General features: G+C 35.9%; 1 protein-coding gene across 6 annotated transcripts in view; it reads left to right on the forward strand.

Annotated features, from left to right (window-relative positions):
• LOC150109686 (uncharacterized) overlaps window positions 1-26,260 on the forward strand; it is a 576,277-nt gene that overhangs the window by 508,297 nt on the left and 41,720 nt on the right. For all 6 annotated transcript variants that reach the window (XM_090414002.1, XM_090413987.1, XM_090413994.1 and 3 more), the window contains 3 exons: window positions 8,067-8,263; window positions 15,474-15,819; window positions 25,586-25,757. In XM_090414002.1, the coding sequence (XP_090270128.1) occupies window positions 8,067-8,263; window positions 15,474-15,819; window positions 25,586-25,757 (715 nt within the window). The remainder of the gene's footprint in view (window positions 1-8,066; window positions 8,264-15,473; window positions 15,820-25,585; window positions 25,758-26,260) is intronic.

Here is a 26,260-nt window from a genome sequence, read left to right on the forward strand (position 1 = left end):
GGCCCTCTCATAACACTACACGGAAATCTAAATGCAGAAGTGTACAATGACATTTTGACCCATTGCGTACTATCTACGGCAGAAGATCAATTCAATGATGACTATTGTCTGTATCAGCATGACAATGCTACCTGCCATGAAGCAAGGTCTGTGAGGGAATGGTTTCTTCCTCAGCTACTTCCTCCCAATGCTAGCCTCATCCATTCCCATCTACTCCAGTTTTTGTAATAGTTTTCCATGTGTTATTCTGTCATAGTGTAGCCATTACCTTTATCCAATTCTGCTGTCACTTTATTACAAAATGTTAATAAGTTACTAGGACAGGACTACCTTTTACAAAGCCATGCTGCCCACTACAGAGTATCACATCCCTATCCACCCACTGTTGTATTTTACTTTTCACCAGCTTTTCCAATACTTTAACAAACCACTCCCGATATATTAATAGGTTTGTAGTTTATTACCACTGTCTTAGAGTTGCCTTTATGCAATGGTATTATCTTACCCTCTTTCCACTTGCTTGGAACCATGCCAGAGCTAAGACTTAGACTGAACAACTTTGTCACATGAAATGCTAATTCTCTTGCACTTTGATGTCATACAAGGGTGGTCAAAGGTTCTCGGCCTAAAAATTAAGTTATAATTTCAAAATTATTTTTATTTTTCAACATAATCTCCCTTAAGGCTAATATGTTATTCCAGCACCATTATCCTGTCCATGTAGTGGTTCTCAGTAAGATCTGCAAAATACCTCTCTACAGCTGCACTCACCTCTTCATTCAAAAAAAAAAAAAAAAAAAAATGCTGACCACGAGGAAGAGTGTTAGTTTTGGGAAGAGATAGAAGTCAGAGGGAGCCAAATCTTGGGAATAGGGTGGATGTTTCAACAATTCATTCATATTGCAAATCCCGTAATTTTCCCATTGCCAAACCACCTTTGTGGTCAGGTGCATTGTCCTGACGAAGGGTGATTTTTTTTCTTCTGCTCACTGGGTCTTTTCTCACGAATTTTTTCGTCTAGTCTGGTTGAAAGATCGGAATAGTATTCCCCGGTTATTGTTTTACCCTTTTCAAGATAATTAATAAACAAAATGTTTTTAGCATCCCAAAACATCAATGCCATGCGCTTTCCTGCTATGGAACCAACTTTGTCTTCTTTGGCACTGAACAACTGGCTTCTTTCCACTGTTTTGACTGCTGTTTGGATTCTGGTGTGTAATGGTGAATCCAAGTCTCATCCATAGTAATAAATCGACACACAAAATCAATTTTATTCTGGTTAAAATGCTCCAAGCACTGTTCAGAGATTTTCATGTGAGCAAGCACGGCACCCATCTTGCACAAAAACTTTTTCATTTGCAGTTCTTCATGAAAAATATATCCAGCACGTTCTTTTGAAATGCCTATAGTCTCAGCAATTTCACGCACTTTGACTCGCCAGTTATCCAATGTCATATTGGGCACTTGATCAATGATTTCTCATCATCAAATTTCTGACGTACCCTCAGGGGGTGTACAGGATATGATAGTACCACATGAAAATTTACATCATTACTAACTTCCTATCTACAATTTTCCTCCAAATCAGTCTGTTACTTGTCAAGACTCCAATATTATCATTATCAGATCTTATATTTCTATCGTCTAAGGCACATTGTACCATATCAATCCACCTATATCTTGGTCTTCCTCTGGGTCGTTTTCCTGCCAACCTGGCAGAGAACACTTGTTTTGCTGATCTTTCCTCGCCCATTCTGTTTAAGTGACCATACCACCTGAGATAGCTCTGCTAATGCATTCCTGGATGCCGACAATGTCAAGTTCTTTCCTAATATCCTCGTTTTTAACATGATATTGCCATTGATGCCATCTGTTCATGCCTCTTAATCTTTCTCAGGACTCATATCTACGGTCATTTCCTGAATATAACATTTTGCATTTATTGCTCAGAAAGATCTCATCAGTTTGTCTTTTTTGTTTCAGTCACCCCTATTATGTCGATCTGGTACTTGTCTAATTCCTCAGCTAGCTCCATTTCTTTGCCATTCAGGCTTCTTATGTTGATAGTACCGATCTTTAACTCTGTGGATGTTGAGTTAGGGGTGTGCTTTCAGATTTGTTCCAGTAGCTGACTTTTCGCTGTTCACCCTGGTTTCCTGCCAAAAACAACAGTGGCCTTGCTTGTTTAACCAGGCGATGCCCCAGCCGGCATGAAATTTTGTCATGTTGTACCATCATTTCCTATATTGTTTTTAGCCAATAAGAATACAGTTTGGTCGGTTAAATCCCAAATTGCCAGCCCATCCTCGTTCATTCAGTATAAAGGTAGATACCCAACAGGGTGCACCACGAGAAGGTGAGGATTGGACATTAGGTCAGAAGCCCTGGTCGGGTCTCCGCATTCCTTTAAAGACTATGTGGAGGTCTTCTCTCAGTTATACTACTTTGACCCTTAAACACCCCTCAACGATTTCTGGTGTTGTTAAACTTTTAGGATGTGCTTCATGTGGATCATCTTCATGGTATGGCCGTGTTTAAACACGGCACCTATTTTTTAATTATTGTAAACGAAGCAGAAGAATGTCCAATAATTTTTATGAACTTTGAATTTCTTTTGGCATTAAACCTTCTTTTACAAAAAATTTTATAACTGCACAATACTCAATTTTATCCATTTCAAGGGATACAGACAACACTTTTGTTGCTTCAGACAGTTGTATAAAACTATTACTCGATAGAATGACTTGTAATTTCAGATGTATGCTTATGTACGAACTTAGAAAAAAAAATCTTGCTGATAGTGTTGCCATCTATGGTCAAGGCCGAGAACTTTTCAGACAACCTTCGTACATGGGCTAATGTACCATCCAGTTCCATTGCTGTGTTTACTGAACACTTCCTGTTTGTCTATCTCAATGTTGATATGCATCTCTGTAGTGTTGCAACTGTAAAATCAGACCTTTGCAAAATAATCACTCAGCAACTCAACTATTTCTTTTGGTTCAGTCACCTTACCACCATGAGTATATTGTTTGAAGTTATTGTACTAGTCATTTTTCCTCTTACTCGCTACATAACGAAAACTCTTTTGGCATATTTGGCTAATTCCCTCTTGTAGTCTGATTTGGCCTTCCTTACCATACTAGTCACCCTTCTTGCTTGTACTTTGTACCACTCATGCATGTGCTGATCACTTTTTTCTTTATATTTTCTCCACAATTTTATTTATTTATTTTTTTTTTTTCAACTCTTTCTTTATATCCCTACTCATCCATTAATTTCAACCCGGTTTATTCTCCTGATCTTAGGTATGCAATCTGATACCGCTACTCTCGAGCAATTTTCTGACCACTTGCCATTCACTACTGACATTCTTTCCTTGTAGCTTTTCAAGCAGTGTCACTTTCAAGATGACTCCTGTCTCTTTCATAATCACCAGCCTTATAGTTCAACATAAATCCCTTCTTGACAGAGAACTCCATGTTTGGCAACTTCCCAGAACAAGACCTGCATGGTCACTCCCCATTGGAGGCAGTGTCTACCTCGTTTATGGATACATCTTTTAATGTTATTATCAGATCAACACCCTCAAACCCCTTGTCCCTTCTAAAACTTGTTGTATCATGTAATTATCCCTTATCAAACTGTATAAATCCCACTTTTATCTTGCCATGCCCCTTCTCTCCTCCAATCGATGTTTCCATAGTTAAAGTCTCCCGTAACATTCATTCGGCTGACACTCATTGTGCTAATCTTCTGATTCATGGCATCTACATATTCCTGCGAACCCCTGGTGTATAGCAGCACCCAACAATGTATTTTATCCATCCCTTTTTTTACCCATAGTTACCCTTGTGCAATGCCATTACCATCCTATTTTAATTGGAGACCTGTGAAATCCCATTCAGCATTGCATAATCATGACTGCATACATGCTCGTTTATCACAGGGGTGGGCAAAAGTCCTGAAGATACTTTAGATGTAAACTTTGTTTGCTTACACTTGGATAAAGGATTAAACTAAATTTATTTAGTTTAAGCAAGTGGAAAAAAACTTCCAACATCTTTCTCTAATCCAGAGTAATTTAATAATAAGGTGAGACACCTTTTGGCAACTCGTATAGGTAAATATGACTTCTCCATTACTTCCACCTTAGTATCACCACCTCTGCTTCTGGCTCCCACTGACAAGATCTAAAAAAAATGTCGAAACCAGTAGTGGCCCTTCCCTTAATGCATAGCATTATACATGTCTGCAAGGAGATGTGCTTTGCATTATGGGAGATACTAAGACAAGTGATGGGAGCTTAGTCCACCTTTGCCACGAGTTTCCTCAGTCCTGAAAATACTTCAGGCGCAAACTTTGTTTGCTTACATTTGGATAAAGGATTCAACTAAATTTATTATAGTTGAATAATAAGAGTGAGAATAAACTTCCAACTTCTAACATGACAGTGTTCAGCCTCGTAGCTTTGGATTGGTTATTTGGTTTGGGGGGGGGGGCAATACCTGTGATATGAGAGTTCTGTGGCGGGGAGCAGAATTGATTAGTGGCTACTTGTATATAGAAGCTAATGACTTCCCACAGTTTCCTTAGTATCCCATAATGCAATGCACATATCCTTGCATACATGTATAATCCTATGCCTTCCCATAATAATGCATTCCCACTACCCAGAATGGCTTTCACCTTTATTTAATTCTCATCAGTGGGCGCCAGACCTAGAAGTGATACAAGGTTGAAGTAATTCAGAAGTCATATTCTGCATTTCTTCCCATAATTTGTAGCATTATACATGTCTGTAAGGATATGTGCATTGCATTATGAGATACTAAGGCAATTGATGTGGCATCATATAGCCTCTGTATACAAGTAGCTCAGTCATGAAGTGACTTTATATGCAAACTTTGTTTACACTTGGATAAATGGTAAAACCAAGAATATAATTTCTTGGCGTCTTTAATTTATAGTATAACCAACTGAAAAAAAAATTTTCAACATCCATCTCTAATCCAGAGTATTTTAATAATAATGTGTGACAGCTTTTCTCTACTTGTATATAGAAATATGACTTCTTCATTACTTCAACCTTGGTATCGCTTCTGGATCTGGTTAGTGGCCTTTCCCATAATGCTTAGCATTATACATGTCTGTAAGGATATGCATGTTGCTGAGGGAATTGATATTAAGTTATCAGCCTCTATATACAAGTAACCCAGTTGTGAAATTCATGTGCCAACTTTGTTGCTTGAGTAAAGGATGAAACCAAGGATATAATTTCTTGACATCTTTAATTTTTTATGCATAGAATAGTCTGTGTAATACACTGCCTAGAAAGAAGTCAACAGACACCCATAGTATAAGGAACAAACAGGCATGGCACCACCTTAATAAAATATAAGACCTCCTTTTGCTGCGATGACTGCAGCAATACTACAGGGCATACCTTCCTGTAGGCATGTTGCACAGAAATGCTCATCATCCACTATACGTGCAGTTTTTTTTTAAATTAAATTTAATTCAATTTAAATTGAATTAAATTTTTTTGAATTGAATTAAAGCCTCATTTAATTGCTTATTGGGCAAATTAAATTAATATGAAATTAAAATGAAGGCTTTTGCAGAGCAGACCTTGTCCAACACTCAAATGCATTCCACAGATGTTCAATAACAGTGTACAATCCTAGTGGGCATGCTTCCTACAAGTGTACAAGAGCGATAAATGGGGATTTTGTACTATTCTTCCTGTAGGCATATAATGAGGTCCTGTACTGTTGTGGGAAGACATCCCCTTGACCTCACCTGATGTTCCAGTTCATCTCACAAATGTTCAATAGAGTTGAGATCATGGCTTTGTGGAAGCCATTCAAGTGTAGTGACCTTCATGTCCATGAACCACGTGGTTACAGCAGCAGTCTTGTGACAGTGAATTGTCTTGCTGAAAGAGATAATAATCAGTTCCACAGAAAAGCCACAATGTAGGAAGCATTGCATTGTCTAGACTGTTCCTCTTGGAACATTTCAGATACCTCTTGGAGTTCAGTGTTTGTGGCACCAGGTCCGAAGCCAAACCAGGAAAACCAGGACCACTCTGTTCACTAGAGGGATTAGCATCATTTTATTTGTCATTCCATAACTCAGCTTTCCAAGTTTCCACATCCCACTGCACATGCTCTTTGCACCACTGAATGCGATACTGTGTGTTGGTTCGTGTAATGTGGAGCTTTCATATTGCTGTCCTATCATGGAAACTCATGTTATGAGCTTTGATTCTGAATATTTTTGTGCAGCTTGGTGTTCCAGTTGATGCCCAGAATTATGCATTCAATGTATCTGTCAAAGAATGGCAGTTTTTACATATTATCCTTTGTGGCACTCTTGAGTCCACTGTGGGTAGCACTTTCTCTTGACCCCTTGCATTTCTATCTCGGTATGGTATCACTGATTGTTGACCTGGGATGGTCCAATTTGTCAACAATTTCCTGAACAGATGCAACATTGCATCCTATCAATGCCTCTTTTGAACTCCAACACTTCCCTTAGTCATTTCATCTGGACACATTGCACTGACTTGGGAGCATCATATTCTTCCAATTTAAACTGGCTACAAACTTGTGATTGTTACATGGCATGATGCACCTTGCCATTGGGGGATGTCCATTGACTTCTTTCCAAGCAGTGTATGCATTACTTCAATCTTAGTATCTCTTCTGACTCCCACTGATGAAACCTCCAATAAAGGTCAAAGCCAGTCTATAACATCCATTCAAAAGTTTATAGACCTCATCATATCATCCCTCTTTCTCCTGTTAGCCATAGTCTGTATATGATGTATGTGTATCCACATACATCACTATTCTTTGTACCCTTTCCACACTTTCTTTATCTCCTTGGAATCCAGGAGATCAAGTGTGGTCTTGTCAAAGCCGTATAAAGCGGCAAAATAATTTCCTTATCCTTACATATCAAGGTCGCTTCCACATTACAATTACCCTCTGAGTTATATTTGCAACCTTTGCTATGTGATCTTTGAACTTTCAAATTCCTGTCCACCAACATGCCATAGATCTCTTGCCTCCTCAGTTAGCATAATCCTGCTAATATAATCTGCTGCTGGAAATCTCATCATGCCAAAGTGCATAACTTTACACTTACTAACAATAAACTGATAGCCAGTTTCGTTTGCCCAAATTTCCAGCCTATTCAAATAATTTTTTAAGAGCTGAATATCTGTAGCATCCCTGATTTCCTTGCCTGATGTCATTAATGTATAGATTGAACAATAATGGCCGAAGGACTGAGGCCTGAGATACACCACTGGTCACCTTAAATCTGGAAGAATCACACCCACTGTATTCCACTTTTTGATACTTGGCAACCATCCCCTGATCCAAGTCAAGAGTTTATATTCCAATCCCATATTATCCAGTTTATGCAACTGCCTTTCTGTATGAGGCCGGATAACTCATCTTTACTCGAAAGAGACCCGATAAAGGATTTCCACCCAAGACATCCTCATGTCTTGGATGGAAATCGAACAGGCCTTTCCGAACACAGAAGTTTGTCTATACTGACTGGGCTACGAAAGCTCTTACTATTACATGTTTTAATTTATAAATTGTATGATTTCTCTAAGCAAAGATTAAAATTAGTTATAACAAAAACAGACCTGTTCATTTTTACCTTGTTGTGGTTTATATAGTGATTTCTGACTTACACTGGAATCATTGGAATGGAACCCCATTGTACGTCAAAGACTGGCTGTATATATATCATTTGGATACTTGAAGCATACCCCTCACTCTAAAACGTTTATAAATAAAATTGAGTTTAGACACCAGTGTTGCATCACATTTGAATCATTCAGGACAAATGGCAGTAGCTATTAATTATATCTGGATTGACTACGTCTCATAGGCATCATTACCTGCAGGAACTTCACATTCATGTTTCTTTTAAAATTGACTCCGTGAAGCACTGTTTATTCTTGATAACATAAATTATTTTTTTTTGTGTTTCTATCATATGTTATAATTAATTAAACCTGTGTTTAATTGTTCATCTAGGATACTGATCCATCAGAAGATACATTTGAGAGCCGTCTCTCAGATGTTGTTAAGGGCACCGTAAAGCCATCAACACGAGATAGCAAAACCCAAACAGAAACCCCTTCTGCTGATTCTATTTCAACAAAAGAAACTGCCACTCTGACAAATGGAGACTTGCCCTCTAATGTATTAACGCCTCCTGCCTCTCCTGTGATGTAAGTGTGTGTGTATATTATTTATTTTTATTTTATCTTATCTTATCTTTGGTGTTTGTTGTTATATCGCTTCCTAAAGTTGATATTGGAATCCATTAAAATGAAGATGAAATAATACAGTGAATCACTGGTATGCGCTTAGAATATATGGAAAATCAACTTTCATGCTTAACCTTAATAGTGAGCAGAAGCTATAAATTTATATCTTAAGAATAGAAATGATGCTGTTATTGGTTATTATAACGAACACACGTTTAATTTGACCACATTAATCTTTGCTACATAATATGCAAATACTGCATATTATGATAATTTTCAATCCAGAAAAACACTTGTAGTTCTTTACTGTTAGAACATGCTGAAATTGTATCCACCTAGTATTGAAATCAGTGAACTCTTTCTCACCGAGCCAGGGCTACCTGAACTTAGCTCAATGAGTAAGAATTTCGAGGATGCCATACTGTTGGGAATGGTAATGGTTGGTTTAAATACCTACTAGTATGAGTGTGTTTTCTGCAGATAGAGAAGGATAATGAGAAGTTGGGAAGTCGTGTCAATGTATCTTAAAAGGAGAGGCTATTGTTACCTTCCTTTATATGGTAAATTAGAAATATATATACATTTACACAAGAATAATGTTTAATTTGCCAAATATTTCGGTCTGAATATTACAGACCATCTTCAGTGGCTACATAGGAATAGTTTTAAAAAACAAGGTGGAATACGAACAATTGATCATTCATACAACGAGTCACGGGATGTCATATCGCTAAGTATTAGAAGAGTAAACATTTTTGAAGTCATAATTAAAGATATTAATTCAGAAATTCATATAATCTTAAATAACATTAGACTAATATAGGAAATTTACATTTAAAAAAATTAATGTGTTATCCTGATTAAACCTTCCCAAATTTTTGATATAGATATACAGTCATTACGATTCAAGTTAGGATGTTGAAGTAAGGCCTCCACACTTTCTTTAAATAAACGTTCAAATTTGTAGCGACATCTGTGTAGGAGGAGAGTCTTGGGCCAAAGGATGTTGTGGCTTGTTTCTAATCCATGCTGAATCAGAAGCAAGTTATTTGTAACCCATGCTGAATGTTGAATTGATGCTCTTGAATTCTTTTTTCTATAGAACGTCCAGTTTGTCCAAAGTAGGAAAGATTACAGTTACAAGGAACTTGATACACACCAGGTGGAGCATTTATCTTTAGATGAAGGAAAATGGGTGGATAATTTGTTAATAGGTGTATTATAAGTGGCTGTTAAATTATATTTCTGCAGAATTCTTGAAATTGGTTCTGAAATTCCGGAAATGTAAGGAATTGGAACTCGACGTATTGAATCTTTGCTGTTCTGTGTTGGATTGTAAGAATTGAAAAGATGTTGTGTACTCTTTTCGGAGAAGCCATTTAGTTTCATCTATATCAAAAATTTGGGAAAGTTTAATCAGGATAACACATTATTTTTTATTTATTTATTTTTTTTAATGTAAATTTCCTATATTAGTCTAATGTTATTTAAGATTATTATATGAATTTCTGAATTAATATCTTTAATTATGACTTTAAAAATGTTTACTCTTCTAATATTTAGCGATATGACATCACATGGCTCGTTCTATGTGTGAATGATCAATTGTTCGTATTCCACCCTTATTTTTTAAAACTATTCCTATGTAGCCACTGAAGATGGTCTGTAATATTCAGACCGAAATATTTGGCAAATTAAACATTATTCTTGTGTAAACATGTATATATTTCTAATCATTATGTCACAAGTAAAAGAATCAAATTTATATGGTAAAGTTTATTTTAGGATGTTGGCTGTTAAGATGCGACAAAAATGTATCTAACGTGTTTCACCCATTAGGCCGGACAACAAACACATCGTCAACATAGCACAACTAAACTGTTGGTTTTTGTGTGGCTGTGTTGAGAGCTTGGTTTACAAAATGCTCCACATAGTAGTTTACTAGAGGGAGACAAAGAGAGGAACCCATAGCAGTCCCATTTAGCTGCTTGTATATTTTTTCCTTTCTACAGGAAATAATCTGCATTTGTAGACAATAGCGAGACTCGGTTGACTGAGCATGATATTGTCTAGGAACAAAATGCAAAGGATATAATATTTTCAGAGAAAACAGAAGGAACAAGATGGATTTTGATAATGATAGCAGTGGAACTGAAGTTAAAAAAAAAAAAAAAAAAAACATCAGAATGATAGGAAAACAAAGGGCATTTGAAGCTATCTAGTGTGATATGGAAGCCAATGGATAAAATATGCAACTGACTGCTGCTATAATCTAGTTGACATAAGGGAAAATGTAGATGGCGTGTATCGGCAAATTAGTCTAATGAGTGTAGTTCAAGTAATTATTATGCAGTATTTCGACTATAGGGAGAGAAGGAAATGGAAATCATACATATGCTGAGAGATAATTACCTGAGGGGCAGCATGTAATGGGGGGAGGCGAGGTTCAAGAGTGCTGCATCTGGTCCTAGACCAAACATGCTGACTTTTCTTTTAAGAAGGATATATGTGGAAATACAAAACAAATGATTGACAAGCTGAGTGAACTTTCAGCAGCACCGTGGCATAAGAATTTGGAAGGGAGAAATGTTGGTTGTGCATGGAAGGTGGTCAAGAATAATAAGTCAGATAGGAGTTGGATGAATGAATAGTATCATTAAGCAGGTGTTGCAGACAAAGAGAAGTGGAATAAGCCAGTGGGATATAAAGAAACCTGTGATCAGCGTGTCCATGAGCAGTACAGGGCAGAGGCAAGAAGGGTGACCTGTATAGTAAGGAAGATCAAAACTAATTATGAAAGTAAGTTAGCTGATGAGGCCAAAGGGAATCTTAAACAGTTTTTTCACTATGTGATGACAGGTAAAAGGAGTATTGACTGTGGAAAGACGACTTCAAAAAGTGCTGGTGGTGGTGAGGAGGTAAAAGAAGCAAATCAAATAGTTGAATCATTGACTGAGCATTTTGCAGGGGTTTAACATCCTACATGGTGATGTTGTGATGCTTATGCTGATCATGAAATTGACTACTGGGGCAATGGAGATGCTTAAAGTACTGCAGAACTCGATGTGAACAGAGCCATGGGATTATTAGCTCCTCTAACCAAGCTGTTTAATTTTAAGTGTCAGTACAGAAGGTGTAAATGGAATGGAAAGAGAGGAAAATAGTCCCACTGTATAAAGATTTATCCAAGAGAGAAGCAGAAAATTATAGGTCAGTCAGCATCTCAGAATTAGCATACTCAATGTGACTGAACACTAGCTCAAGTTCTTTTGCAGTTAACTTCTTAGTCATTACATTCTCTTCCTGTTTGCACTCTTCTTCTAGTTGATCATTCTCAATTAACTGTTGTGAATGGGAATTGAGCAAGTTTCTCACATCGTCATTATCCAGTTCATTAAATCTAAGTTCTTTTCTAATTATGTTGATTTCTTCAATAATGTTAGATCTTGGATTTTGTGTACAATAAACATAGGCTTGAATTTAAATGCCTTCTGCATTGCTTCCTAATAAAAGCATAAAACAATCTTTACATACTTTGTATCCTGTTTGAGATGCTTCAGTTTTAGCTAGGAAAGTTTTTATTGGCATACGCTTCCAAAAGAGACCAGTTTCATCGACGTTCAATATTTGTCGATCGTCATAGTCCCCCTCCTGAATTATGCTTTGCAATTCTTCAGGAAACTTGGCCGCAGAATCTTTATCAGCCGATTTCCAGTTTCCAGTTATTCTTAAGTTATCCAGTCCAGTTTGATTTTTAAAACGGTCAAACCATCCTAAATTCTCAGTAAAGCTTTTGCATTCCTCTTGAAATTTGGTCTCTTTCAATGAGGTAAAAATATTGAGACCATTTGTCTGAATATTCCCTGTACAGAAGTAATCTTTTTTCTATTCACAGTGATAGAAGATGCTCCATCTCAATCATAAAATGGTTTCTATTTCGGTGATCTGCATGCTTAATGAAGCAGTAGCAACTTTTCCTTGTTCTTCATATTCTTTGCTCTTATTTAATATAGTCCAAACTGTAGACTCGGTGTATCCCAGGTATCAAACAATCATTGTATTACTAGTGCCACTTTCATGTCTCTTAATGACTTCTAGCTTTTCCGCTCGCTGCAGATTGCCAACAAAAAATTTTGCATGATAAAAAAATCGCATTAACTGATTAACCATTTGCTTAAAGTGGGAAATAGTATCATTTCACTCAACCACCTTAAGCAAGGTTTTCTTGTATATCATGCTTGTCAAGGATTTAGGCCTAGAGTGGCCTGTTCTGACCTTTTTGAATCTCTTAAGAGGATGTCCTGGTTTCTGTTTCTATTCTTTCAATGTGTTCCATCCATTTATGTTTGCATATTTTAATTTTTTTCTGTTACTGATTCCTAATTTAATTCTTTCATAATTTCTTCATTTCTTTTGTAATCGAATAGAGTATGCAGTTTTTCTCATGAATCTCATTTCAGCTATTATTAATCTTTGTCTTTTTGTTTTGTTGTTCAGATTTCACTTTCATACAATATGACTGGCAGGTCTAATGCATTTGTATAATTTTAGTCTGGTTTGTTTTTGAACTAGGTTTGGTTTAAATATAGAGTTAATTACACCTGTTATTTTTAAAAATTTTGCAATTTTTAGGTTTATATCTTTTTCATTTTCATATGTAATAATATGTATGATTACATATGAACCCTGAGTAGTTAAATGAATTCACCTGTTCTAAGATCTTGTTATCTATTGGTATTTTAGTTCTTACTGGATCTTGTCCTTTAAAAGCCATCATTTTTGATTTTTCTCTTGATATTATCATTCCGTAATCTTTGGCTATCTCATTTAAATTTAAAATTTCTTTCTGTAAGTTATCTTAGGAATTTATAATTATTATTTGGTCATCAGCAAAGAGAAAAGTTTTAAAGTTCACAGTAAGAGTAAGTTGAATACCTTAATGGAAATATCTATTATTATTTCATTTAGATAAATATTTAAAAGAGTTGCTGAAAGGAGACATCCCTGTCAGACTCCTTGGTTTATCTCTCTCATACATGATAGTTCATAATTGAATCTTATTTGTATTTGACTATTTTCATATATACTAATGATAGCTTTTAGAATATTATTTGGTATTTGTCTTTTTTTGTATTCTCTTCTTTTCTGTATTATTAATTGTTTATTAATACTTGTACGACATTTTATATATATATCAGTGGCGTCGCCTACCCATTTCAGTTGGGTGTGCTGTCAACAGGCTACAAATTTCACGTCAATTTGACCGTATGCATAAGCGTGCATCTGCAGAAAATTTTCGGTGGGGGGGGGGGGTCAAAGCTTGGAGACACATAATTACAACAATAAATTTTTATAATTATATCAATAAACGTCTTTTAGCATTTATCGATGTAAACTATAAATACAGTACATTATTTTCATTTTACATCGATTTTAATGATCTTTAATTCTTGGGGGGAAAAAGTATTCAGAATTAATACAGTTTTTAGCAGAATTTCATATATAACAAAAATTGACCAGCATATTTTATTAAAAATCAACTAATTAATTAATCCCAAAACCCTAAATGAAATTATTTCAGTTTAAAAGCAAAAAAAATCATAAAACTAACAAGTAAAATAATATTAAATTATACACTTACCTTTTAAAAATTATTTTTCTGTTTAAATTTGTTTCACTATAAATTTACAATTTACACTTCACTCAGTGACTCACTAGACACAGAGGGCAAACGAACTGGTCTTGCTGTTCACAAATCAGAAAAAGATGAACCAAAAACAGGAAAATGTGTATTCTATAGCTACCCCGCCGTGGGCCAAAACAGACCAACTCATAATAAAATTTTAAGACAGACGATGCTTTCCATGGTTTAGGGTTTAAGGTTACATATCTCACTTTTACGGTTATAATTTGTTGAATTTTTTACTCTAGCCTTGGGGGGTCCCATTTCCCCCTCCCTCTGCAGATGTCCATGACAGTGTTCTTTCATTTTTATCGATGTATGAAAGTTTTGAGAGTGCATAGCGCATCAGCGCTAATCTTAATTGGTCCAATGCAATTAATTGCAGGATAACTTGGAATACTTCTGTGTAGAGTGGGGGAACAATCTGTTTGTTTTAAGATTTATTAGAAAACAACAATGAAGGAGAATACTATAGTTGATTGATATATTTGAAATACTCAAAGATGAAAATATGTGAAACATCATTTATAAGACATGTTAGAATAGGAAATGAAAAGAAAGAATAAGTGTGAGTAGAAACACTTTCATTAATGGTAAACAAATTATTAATAATTAACATTTGTGATATGTGTCCTATAAGTTGCTGGTTAGAGCGAATAGCACGATCCTATAAAGTCTGGACATGAATAAGTGAATTTATGATGGCATAATTAAAAAAAAAAAAACTTATGAGTAGACAGAGAATGGCAGGAATAAATATCGTTTAATGGATCAGCAAATCATCTGTTTATTTCTCTGGTTTGTGTATATTTCGCTCCATTTTCCAAGAAATTTCTTTTGTTTACTGAGATTCCGTATACATAACATCCGATCATTATCGGAATTATCCACACTTTCCAGAATCCTGCATTCGTCAGGTTTCTTTTTCTTTTTTCTTTTTTTTAATATATATCAGCAGTTCTTCTGTCTTATCAATCGCACATATGCTGCTATTTTGTTGTAGATCAACAGCGTCTTATAATACACAGAATATTCAGGAATAGATACTTTTTACTGTATTATTTCCGAAGACTAGAATAAAAATGTCTCTATACCGTTAAAAAACTTTGCAACCTCAACAGATGTTATACTGCATAGCAAGAGAAACAATTAGTTTTTTCCTCCTAACATCCACTTTCAAATATTCAGTTCCAGAAAACGTGTAACAGCTGTTTGTAATACAGCCATCGGATACAGAAAGTGCTCAATGCATGACAAGTGTCAACATTCAATTGGATTGGTTGACACAATGACCAATCACAGCCGCTAGGTGCTGGGTGAGCTCAAAATGTTAACTTACCTAGCCACGCCTTCTCAGCGGTTTAAAAATACTAAAACGCTAAAAATAAAGTCTTAGTACTGATTCTGAAGTTAATTTCTTGTTTATTAATACTTGTACAACATTATATAATATCCTTTAGAATAATTTTATGCATCTTATTTATTTAGGATGGCAAGTATGCCTGAAGATGAATCCTTACAGATTTCAGAAACTTTCTCTTTACCTGAGTCTCTTCCTGAAACTTCTAATATTACCAGTAGTGCCTGTTCTTCAACCCCAACCATCATCACCACAGCTGCTGTTATAAACATTTCTGCCCCAGTTTCAACTCTGTGTAAGTCACTTCCTCCTATGTCCACTCCACCATCTACACCTGTTCTCCCCAAAGATAATTTACCAAAGTATTCAAGTCCCAAACTTCCAATTACTAGGCATTCTGAAACAGTGTTGCCTTCAACATCTCACATTGTCCTTAATGGTCATATGGATCCTCAGTTAACTCTTATTACAGAGGTAAGTATAATATGGTTTTTAATATTTGTTCATTAAAAGAAATTAAAAAAATTCAGAGCAAGTACACTAGTTTCCATAAATTAAGGAACAAAACAAAAAACATCATAACATAAAAACTGTATGATGAATTTTTATTTTGGTGAAAAGCAAAATGTTGAAAGAAACGCCCACAAATATCATAAATGAATAGTTTAATTCAATAACAAATGGGTACATAAAGATTAGTCAAAAAACAGGATGTTTAAGTGATATTTTCAAAAGTACCTCAAAAAGGTATGTTTCATACTGTTTATAATAATGTCCAGGGGCTCAGTTAGTAATAACTATGGCTCCTGCAAAACTCTTACCTCTCAAGGTTTGGGGGATGGGGTTGAGAGCAGCAACACATCTACCTAGAGCATCTCAGACATGCTCGTTGGGATTAAGATCGGGAAACCTGGTCTGTCTGCCCATACATATGATAATCTTTTTTGAAGATATTGGGTCCACAAGCTTTGCTCAGTGAGGATAAACATTGTCTTGTAGGATGTCTCCCTTATTACACCCACACACTGACAAGCATAAGGGTCCAGATCCTTGCATCTATTAGTTGTAGCATTCATAATTTCACTATAAAGCACATATAGGTTGGTGTGTTTGCCTAATAAAATGCCTCCCCAAACCATTACACTACCTCCACCGAAACCATCCCTGATTCTCTCTCTCTCTCTACAAAGAGATATATATACAGGGTGTTCGGGATAAATTTGACAGTTTCGTAAGGAAAAAGAAAATCTTCTTTGTATCTATTAAATTTAATGAATTGACAAAAAAACATTACAGGCAGAGTTAATTACAATACTATCAACAAGATTTACTCAAAATAACCACCATTAGCATCGATCACAGCTTCAATTCTGCTTCGGAACCTCGAACAAGCTGATGCTACAGTCTCCCTGGGAAGGGCCGCAAAAACTGTTTTAATTTTATCCATTAACTGGGCTTTTGTATTACTGGAAGTGCGATTGGTGTCTTTTTCAACTGCGCCCCATACAAAATAATCCATGGGGTTAAGGTCTGGGGAGTTTGGAGGCCAAACATTTGGACTGGTGAAGTCGTAGAAAATTTCAGACAACCATTTTTGACTTTTCCCAGAGGTGTGGCAAGGGGCCGAATCCTGCTGCCATACATACGGCCTACCATTGGCTACCCTTGTTATCCAGGGCTTGACTACAGTTAGCAACTCCACGAACAAAGCCCGAATTCCAATGCCAGGGTTCTTCAACACCTGTTCCTGCAGATTTGCGAGGAATTCTGCTGTACGAACGCAATCAGATCGTCTGCTAGGGATCTTTCTTCTTGCTACATCCTCGTAGTCACCATTGCAAGTCTCTAGTTCATGCCTGATTGTTTTTACTGTATTCAGGGAGCATTGGGCAGCAGTCGTAATATCCTTATTTTGATGGCGGGCACGAATCATCATGATACAAGTTATTCTCTTCCATGATTCAGGTGGGTTCCAGCTATCCATCCTTTCTGACATCTTGTATATGAATGAAGAAGGGTCCAAACTTTTAAATGAAGAGAAGTGTGTGTTAATACATGTAACTTACGGAAAAATATAATTAATTATAAATATGTCAAATTTATCCCGAACACCCTGTATATATATCAAACATGTTCTGATCTAGAGAGAACCAGTGACACATCATCTCTGTCTTTTTTCCATTATTGTATGAAGAAATATCCAGAGCATTGTCTGTCCTGACTTGCTGTACAATTGATAGTGGATGTGGTTCTTTTGTACTTCAAGATAAATACTGACAAGTCTTTCAGTCTGTTAAAAATAGGCCAAGCTGGCAGGCACAGGAAACTTCATACACTCTAGTGTGTGCATAATCACACCACTACCCACTGCAACAGCAAGCCATCCTTCATTTGTTCTAATGATACCCTGGAAACTGAGCAAAACTTTTTTTTTTTAAGCCAATGGCTATAAGCACATAAAATAAACTAATTACTGTGCATGCCTTCACCATCTGTGCTACAACCAACATAAAAGACAAGAAAATAAAGCTATAAATAATTATTAATCCATAATTATAATCTCCATACCATCTTCAAACCGCACATTCAAACTAACTACTTTCATCTGTTTTCCTAACATTCAATTTTATCCTTATGCACATTATGGGATGTATAATGGGATAGTGGATGTGGTTCTTTTGTACTTCAAGATAAATACTGACAAGTCTTTCAGTCTGTTAAAAATAGGCCAAGCTGGCAGGCACAGGGAACTTTATACATCCCATAATGTGCATAAGGATGAAATTGAACATTAGGAAAACAGATGAAAGTAGTTAGTTTGAATGTGTGGTTTGAAGATGGTATGGAGATTATAATTATGGATTAATAATTATTTATAGCTTTATTTTCTTGTCAAAAGCGATAATTGAAATTTACCTTGTGTATAAGAGATGGGAGTCATTTTGTTGTCTTTTATGTTGGTTGTAGCACAGATGGTGAAGGCATGCACAGTAATTAGTTTATTTTATGTGCTTATAGCCATTGGCTTAAAAAAAAAAAAGTTTTGCTCGGTTTCCAGGGTATCATTAGAACAAATGAAGGATGGCTTGCTGTTGCAGTGGGTAGTGGTGTGATTATGCACACATTAGAGTGTATGAAGTTTCCTGTGACAGGAGCTTGGCCTGCTTTGAACAGACTGGTATATCTGTTGATATCTGCCTTTATAAGTTCAAGAACTACATCCATGATCATCTGTATGGATACTCTGAATATTTCGTCACATGGGATGAAATGGAAGAAGACATTTGTGTTACAAAAAAAAGTTAATGTTTTTATAAAATCTTTCAGAGATTATTTGCTCTTGGCTCAATAATTATACATCTATTATTGAAGAATCAGAAGTTGCTGGAATATATCTGTCATCAAAACAAAGGATTCGTAGATACAGTGTACATCTTCTATAACTGATTCAACCAGCACCAAAGAGATCTGGGGTAAAATATGGGAAGTGAAGGTCAGATATATATACTAAATACCCATTTTCACTCCTAGAGTAAAATAGATGGTCAATTGTTGAGCCAAAGCAATAAACAATTGCTTTATATCTTGTGGACCCAACAATATTGGGTCCACAAGCATTGTTCAATGAGGATATTGGGTACATCGCAAAATAATTTGAGAGACTTTAATCTTTAAAGGCACCTGTAGCATAATGATCAAACACTGAAAAAAACATAGCCACAGTAATAAACTCTAATGAAAAGCACAAATATTTTGTACCTGAAATTATCAGTACTCCATAGGTGTGTGAAAACAACAAGCAATTCAAAGAATAGGAATATAAAGTAAATACCAGACAACTTAAGTAAGAATATAGAAAATAAATATCACGAATGTGGTAAAATATTCTGGAGGCTATTGAAAAAAGCTTAAAAATGGAGAAAAGTACTGTAAAAGGAATCAAAGATGATAATAGTGCCATGAAAACTGAAGATAATGTTCCCATTGATAGCTCAGTTGGCAGAGCGGTGGACTGTAGAAGTAATTAACCATAGTTATCCACAGGTCGCTGGTTCGACTCCGGCTCGACGGATTTTTTTGCCTGGTTGGCTGAGTGGTTAGTGTATCCATTCTCTAGTCAAAAGGCTGTGAGTTCGAATCTCCCTTGGGCATGAATGTTTGTGATTGTCTGTGAGAATAGTGGTGGTGGTCGGCAGTAGATGACACTGGTGTGAATAATAAAGGTAGTTACGGTTAGTGGTGTGGTGGAGGCAGATAGTTGTGGAGCAGGTACCCTCCTTCGATGAGTCTTTGAACTCCCTGGAGTGTTATGTAATAATAATAATAATAATAATAAAGATATTCTAGATGTCTGGAGTAATTATCTGAAAGACTTAAATGACACAAGCAATGACAGAACAGTAGTACATATCAATACAGGTATGACTCAGTTTGCGCTGGGGTTAGGTTCCATTTCAAGATTTTCAATAATCAACACAAAGAACTTAAAAAGGGTTTTATTTTATGAAATTTACGTATTGAAAATTGTATAATGTTTAAGAAAAAGAAAACAAATTTCCTGCTTTAAAAACAATAGAATGGGTGTCTTTGGCTTTCTTCTTTTCTGATAACTTGTAGTATGGCTGTAGAACTATCAATTTCTCCCTTTACAGTTGAGTTCTGCTCCCAATTAAGGTTGTTGCTACTTTTGAGCTCACTGTTCATATCCTAACCAGCATTGCAGAGTCAGCTTCACGTTCCTCTGTGTCTTCTCTAGACAGTTGTTCAGCTAGCTCTTCTAAATATTATGTTGAAAGCTCTTCACCATGACTCTCAAGGAACTCCTTTATGTCAGCAACTTCTGCATCATCTATTCCTATTTCCTTTGCTATCTCTGTAGTCTTTCAGTGTGACATTATCGGACATTTGAATAGCCTCATCAATTTCCTTATGTGTTGTCCATTAATAGTCACCTTTTGAAGGTACAGGGGTGATCTGAAAAGTTCTTGGCCTCAACCATAGATGGCGACACTATTTTTTTTTTTTTTAATTTGGTACATCTGTCATAAGCATCCGTGTGAAATTGCAAGTCATCTAATCTATCAAGTAGTTTGTTTTATACAGCTGTCTGAAGCAAAAGTGTTCTGTATCCCTTGAAATGGATAAAATTGAGTATCATTCGGTTATAAAATTCTTTGTAAAACAAGGTTTGATGCAAAAAAGAAATTCATTTGAAGTTCATAAAAAGTTTATGGGCAATCTTCTCCTTCGTTTTCGACAATTAAGAAATGGGCTGCCGAGTTTAAATGTGACCGTACCAACTTTTGAAGATGATCCACCTAAAAGACTTCCCAAAAGTGTATGATGTGGTATTGGATGACTGGCGAGTCAAAGTGTGTGAAATTGCTGAGACTAGGCATTTAAAAGAACATGTAGGATATATTTTGCATGAAGAATTGCAAATGAAAAAGCTTTGCGTAAGATGAGTGCAGCACTTGCTTACAGCAGATCAAAAACACACTCGCATGAAAATCTCTGAACTGTGCTTGGAACGTTTTAACAAGAATAAAACTGATTTTGTGCATCGATTTATTACTTTGATTCACCATTACACAATGGAATCCAAACAGCAATCAAAACTGTTTGGATTCCATTGGTGCTAAACAACCTGGACAGAAGCCAGTTGTTTAGCACCAAAGAAGACAAAGTCGGTTCCACCAGCAGGAAAGGTCATGCCATCTGTGTTTTGAGATGCTAAAGGCATTTTGTTTATTAATTATATTGGAAAGGTTAAAAAATCGGAATATTATTCCGTACTTTTAACCAGACTAGACGAAAAAAATTCGTGAGAAAAGATCTGGTTTGCAGAAGAAAAAAAATCATCTTTCATCAGGACAATGTACCTGCCCACAGAGATGTTTTGGCAATGGGAAAATTAAGGGATCTGCGCTATGAATTGTTGGAACACCCACCCTATTTGGCTCCCTCTAACTTCTGTCTCTTCCCAAAACTAAAACTCCTCCTCGCTTGTCAGCGTTTTTCTTCGAATCAAGAAGTGATTGCAGCTGTAGATGGGGGGTATTTTGCAGATCTTACTGAGAACCAACACAGGGACGGGATAATGGTGCTGGAGAATCGCTGTAATTATTAGTCTTAAGGGAGATTATGTTGAAAAATAAAAATAATTTTAAAATTGTAAATTCATTTTTTCACTATTACGCTGAACACTTTTCAGACCACCCTCATATTTATTGCTCCTTGATCCATTAGTTGTAAAAGTGAGGTTTTGCTTGCTGGAAGGTACACAATCTTGACCACTAGGCCATTGGTATTTAAATTATTCAATCCTGGATGGTGATTGTGGGCATGTTTGTCAGTTCTTAGGCAATGGTTAATGTAATTGGCTTTTTCACTTCACATTTAACATTCTGTTTTTTGTTTAATTTTAGGCCATGGTTTAATCATTTAGTATTATAGTTTTAATAGGTATTGAACATATGCATTGTATTGGGGGGAGGGTAGTTTTTTTTTTGAAACGAGTATATTATGTATATGACACACAATGTATTGTACCTAGTATATTAGACACAAATCTGAAATACTTGTACATCAGTGAAAGTATAAATAAGCATGAAAATAATTTAAAATTCTAAAAATGATTATGAAATTATATATAGTTAGTCTCAGAATACAGAAGATTCGCAGGAATGGAAAGAATATATGGTAAATGCCATTGCACAAGGTCAGTACCAAGACTAATGTATCCAACCATTGACCTATCAGCATCTCTGGAGTTGCAAAGAGTTTGGAAAAGTTGTTTGGGGCTCACATACAGAAATGGGTTGACATGCCACTGTATAAAGCACTGGTCAGACTACACTTGGACTGTTGTGCTCAAATCTGGTCACCTGGTTTTTAGTGTGATGTGGAGACATTGGAGAGGGTCCAGAGGCAAGTGAGTAAGACAGTATCAGGACTTTGGTGGACTGCTGGCTATGGACAGAAATTGAAAAAATGTGGATTGCAGAGTTTGGTGGATAGGAGAAAGAGGGGTGATATGATAGAGGCATTTAAGATAGTGAGAGAATATCGGGATTATCTGCATGTAGGAAGTCAAATCTGAAAACACACCCTGACTCAATATCACCAGAGTTAAAGATCATTACTATCAGCATAAGAAGCCTGAATGGCAAAGAAATGGAGCTAGCTAAGGAATTAGATAAGTACCAGATCGACATAATAGGGGTGACTGAAAGAAAAAAGACCAAAACTGGTGAGATCTTTCTGAGCAATAAATACAAAATGTTATATTCAGGCAATGACAATCAAGGAAAAGAAGGAGTAGCCATAGTATTCAACACAAAATACGAGGCTAATCTTCTTGAATGGTAGTCAGGCTCAATTAGAGTAATGTGGGCAAATATGAGAATGGGGAAATGGACATTGAGACTTATTTGTGCCTATGGTCCCACAGAAGGTTTTACTAAGGTAGAAGTGGAGGAAATTTTTGAGGCTTTAGGAAAAGCAACTGACACAATGAAAAAGGAAAAGTTGGTCCTTGTTGGGGATATGAATAGCAGAGTAGAAAATGATTGTGAGACATACAAAAAATATTTTGGGAAAATTTGGAGAAAAGAGCAAAGCTAATAATAATGGCAAATATCTCCTGGATTTCTGCTCAGGACATGGACTGGTTATTACTAACACCAAGTTCCAACATAAAAATGTGCACAAATTCACATGGAGAGAAGAGGCAAGGAATAAGAAAAGTTACATTAACTATGTTATTGTTGCTAGTGATGTTTTCTCCCTGGTGCATATAAAATCGAATGTTTTCATATAGACTTTGTTGACAATTTACAAAAAAAAAAAAAAAAACTATGAAAATTTTTCAAAAAATCTTCCTTTTATCATACATGACCTATATTTCTATTTCTATATAAAGTAAAGAGATATATCTTACTGTTGGCTGCATTTGGAGAATTTGCAGATTTTGAAAGAGATATCAAAGTATTCTGTATCAAATGTCTTATCCTTTTTCTTCATTCAAAATCAGTTGTAGGCAATGTTATCAACTGATGGAAATATGAAGATGCCATCTCATAGAGAAGAAATGCATCTGCAGTCTTGATGCTGAGAGACCAGATAGAGACACAAAAATCAAAAAGGTAGTTACTAGGTTAATGTGAATGAAATTTTTCATAGAATGGCTAGAGACAAGAGGCCATCCCTGGAAACTATGTATAAGGAAGGTGTGAATCAGAGGGATGAGGAGTAGATTTTTTTCTGTTTAGAATGGTGTGTAATTGGGATGCATTACTTGAAAGTGCAGTGAGTGCAGAAACAATTGACTACATTTAAATCAAGGTATGATGAGTTGTGCGTTAGTGGGAGTGTGAGAGTGGGATCTCCCTAAATGAGTGTTTTTCACTCCATGCAGGTCTGATGATGATAATTGTTATTGTTATTATTATCTGAGACCTCCAGGGAGTCGAGGACTCATCGAGGGAGGCTGTAAATTACCAATCCAGCTATCATACCTACCCTTGAATTCATTCACACTAGATGCACTCACTGCTCTCTGGAGAAATACTTAGCTCTTACCCCTTTCTTGACTGCAAATAAATTTAACTTCCATGGATGCCCCCCCATGTTTTCTCCCCACTTTCCATATAACGAAAATTTTCATCAGTTGAAATGCTATAACACCCATTCAAAAGTTTATAGACCTCTATCATTTCTCCTGTTAACCAGAGTCTGTAATCCACATACTTGCAATCTGTCCTCATAATATAAATCCATAATCCTTATATAATCTTTGTTACTCTTCTTTGCACCCTTTCCACAGTTTTTTTTATCCCCTTGGAACCCAAGAGACCAAATCTACATATAGTAATCCAAGTGTGGTCTTATCAAAGCCTTATAAAGAGGCAAAAATGACTTCCTTATCCTTACATGTCAAGGTTCGCTTCAACATAGCAATTATCCTCTGAGTTGTATTTGTGACCTTTGAACTTTAAATTCTTATCCACCAATACACCAAGATCCCTTGCCTCTTCAGTTTCTTGTAACATAACCCCCACTAATATAATATGCCACTGGAACTCTAATCATGCCAAAGTGCATAACTTTACACTTACTAACATTTAACTGACAGCCATTTTCGTTCGCCCAGATTTCCAGTCTATTCAAATCATTTTGTAATTGAATATCAGTAGCATCAGCAAACAATTGCATATCTGATGATAGACCCTGCTTGATGTCATTAATGTATAGATTGAACAATAATGGCCCAAAGACTGAACCCTGAGGTACACTACTGGTTACCTTAAATCTGGCAGATTCACACCCACTGTATGCCACTTTTTGATATCTGTCTGTCAACCCTGATCCAAGTCAATAGATTATGTTCCAATTCCATATTCTCCAGTTTGTACAACAGCCTATTGTGTGGTATCCTATCAAATGCCTTAGAAAAATCCAACATTATCATAGTGTATCCATTCCCTTTATCCAACTCGGCCGTAACATTGTTATAAAATATGAGCAAATTGCTAAAACATGACCTTCCTTTAGTAAACCCATGCTGTTCCCTGCAGAGTATAGAATGCTTGTCTGCCCATTTCTGTATGCGAGTTCTTACCAACTTCTCTAAAATCTTCACTACCACACCAGAGATACTAATAGGTCGGTAGTTAGACACATCAGTTTTTGCACCAGCCTTATGTAATGGAACTATCATACATTCCTGTGGTATCATTCCTGGGCTGAGACTCAAGTTATACAAATGTGTGAAAGGCCTAGCCAGTTAAACTGAACATTCCTTTAACAAACGGGCAGATATTCCATCTGTTCCTATTGACAAATTCTTATCCAGGTTATGCAAGAGCTCTTCAACCTCATTTTCATGAACCTCTAACTCTTCATCCAACATAGCAGTAGCACCATGTTACATACACCTGGTTGATATATCTTAGCAAGGTGAGCACTCATTAACTGAACAATCTCCTTAGCTTCTGACACTCGTGTACCATCTGCATTCGATAAAGTTATTCTTCCACATTCATCCTTTCTTTTGCTTGCGACATAACGATGAAATTCTTTTGGATTGCCTTAGCTTGCATGGCCAATTTCTTTTCATACTCCATTTTAGCTTTTCTCACAATACTCGTTACTTTTCTGGCCTGAGCTTTATATATTTCATAACTCATAATAATAATTCAAATGTCAGTTCTTTTCTTAAGTGTCATTTTCATAACAGGAAAAAGAAGAAAAACCATCTCGAAAACCTACGTATTCTGAAGTTGCTCAGCGTGCACGAGAAAAAGTTGAGAAATTAGCACAAGAACTAAAGGAAAAAGAAAGGCATGAAGCTATTGCTCGTCAACAAAGGCAACAAGAAATGAGTGGCCAGAACAGACAGAATGCGGGACGTATGTATTTGAAAATGTGTATAATATACAATGATCTTAATTAATTTTAATTTTTATTTTTTATAACATGTAACTGTTTTTGTAGTTTTCATAAATTATTCAAAGTCCTATTTTCTACCTTCTTCAAGAGCATATACATTTATGATATTTAAGTATTTTCTGTTTGTTTTTAATTTAACTGTTATAATTCAATCAATTATAAAACTGTACTTTCGTTTTCTTTTTATCCATTTATTATCGATTAAAATAACCACTTCACTAGATAATATAGTAAAACCATATGAATCTTTTGTTATATTAATATTTTTAGTTTTTAATTTTGCTAATTCCGATTCCTTTGTTATGCTTTGCACCTTCCATGTTGCTACTTTTAAAATGTCCAAGATTCCTAATTGTTGACCTTTATCCTTTCGTGGTTATTGTTCAATGTTTCTGTCTGATATTTTTTCCAGTTTCTGCAACTGAGTTATAGAAATATTTTACATTTTACTTGGTAAGCTAAC

The sequence above is a fragment of the Typopeltis vanoorti genome, chromosome 2 (genome assembly GCF_054136105.1).
Source record: "Typopeltis vanoorti isolate ZY-2024b chromosome 2, IOZ_Tvanoo_1.0, whole genome shotgun sequence".
In the NCBI taxonomy this organism is placed as follows: domain Eukaryota; kingdom Metazoa; phylum Arthropoda; class Arachnida; order Uropygi; family Thelyphonidae; genus Typopeltis; species Typopeltis vanoorti.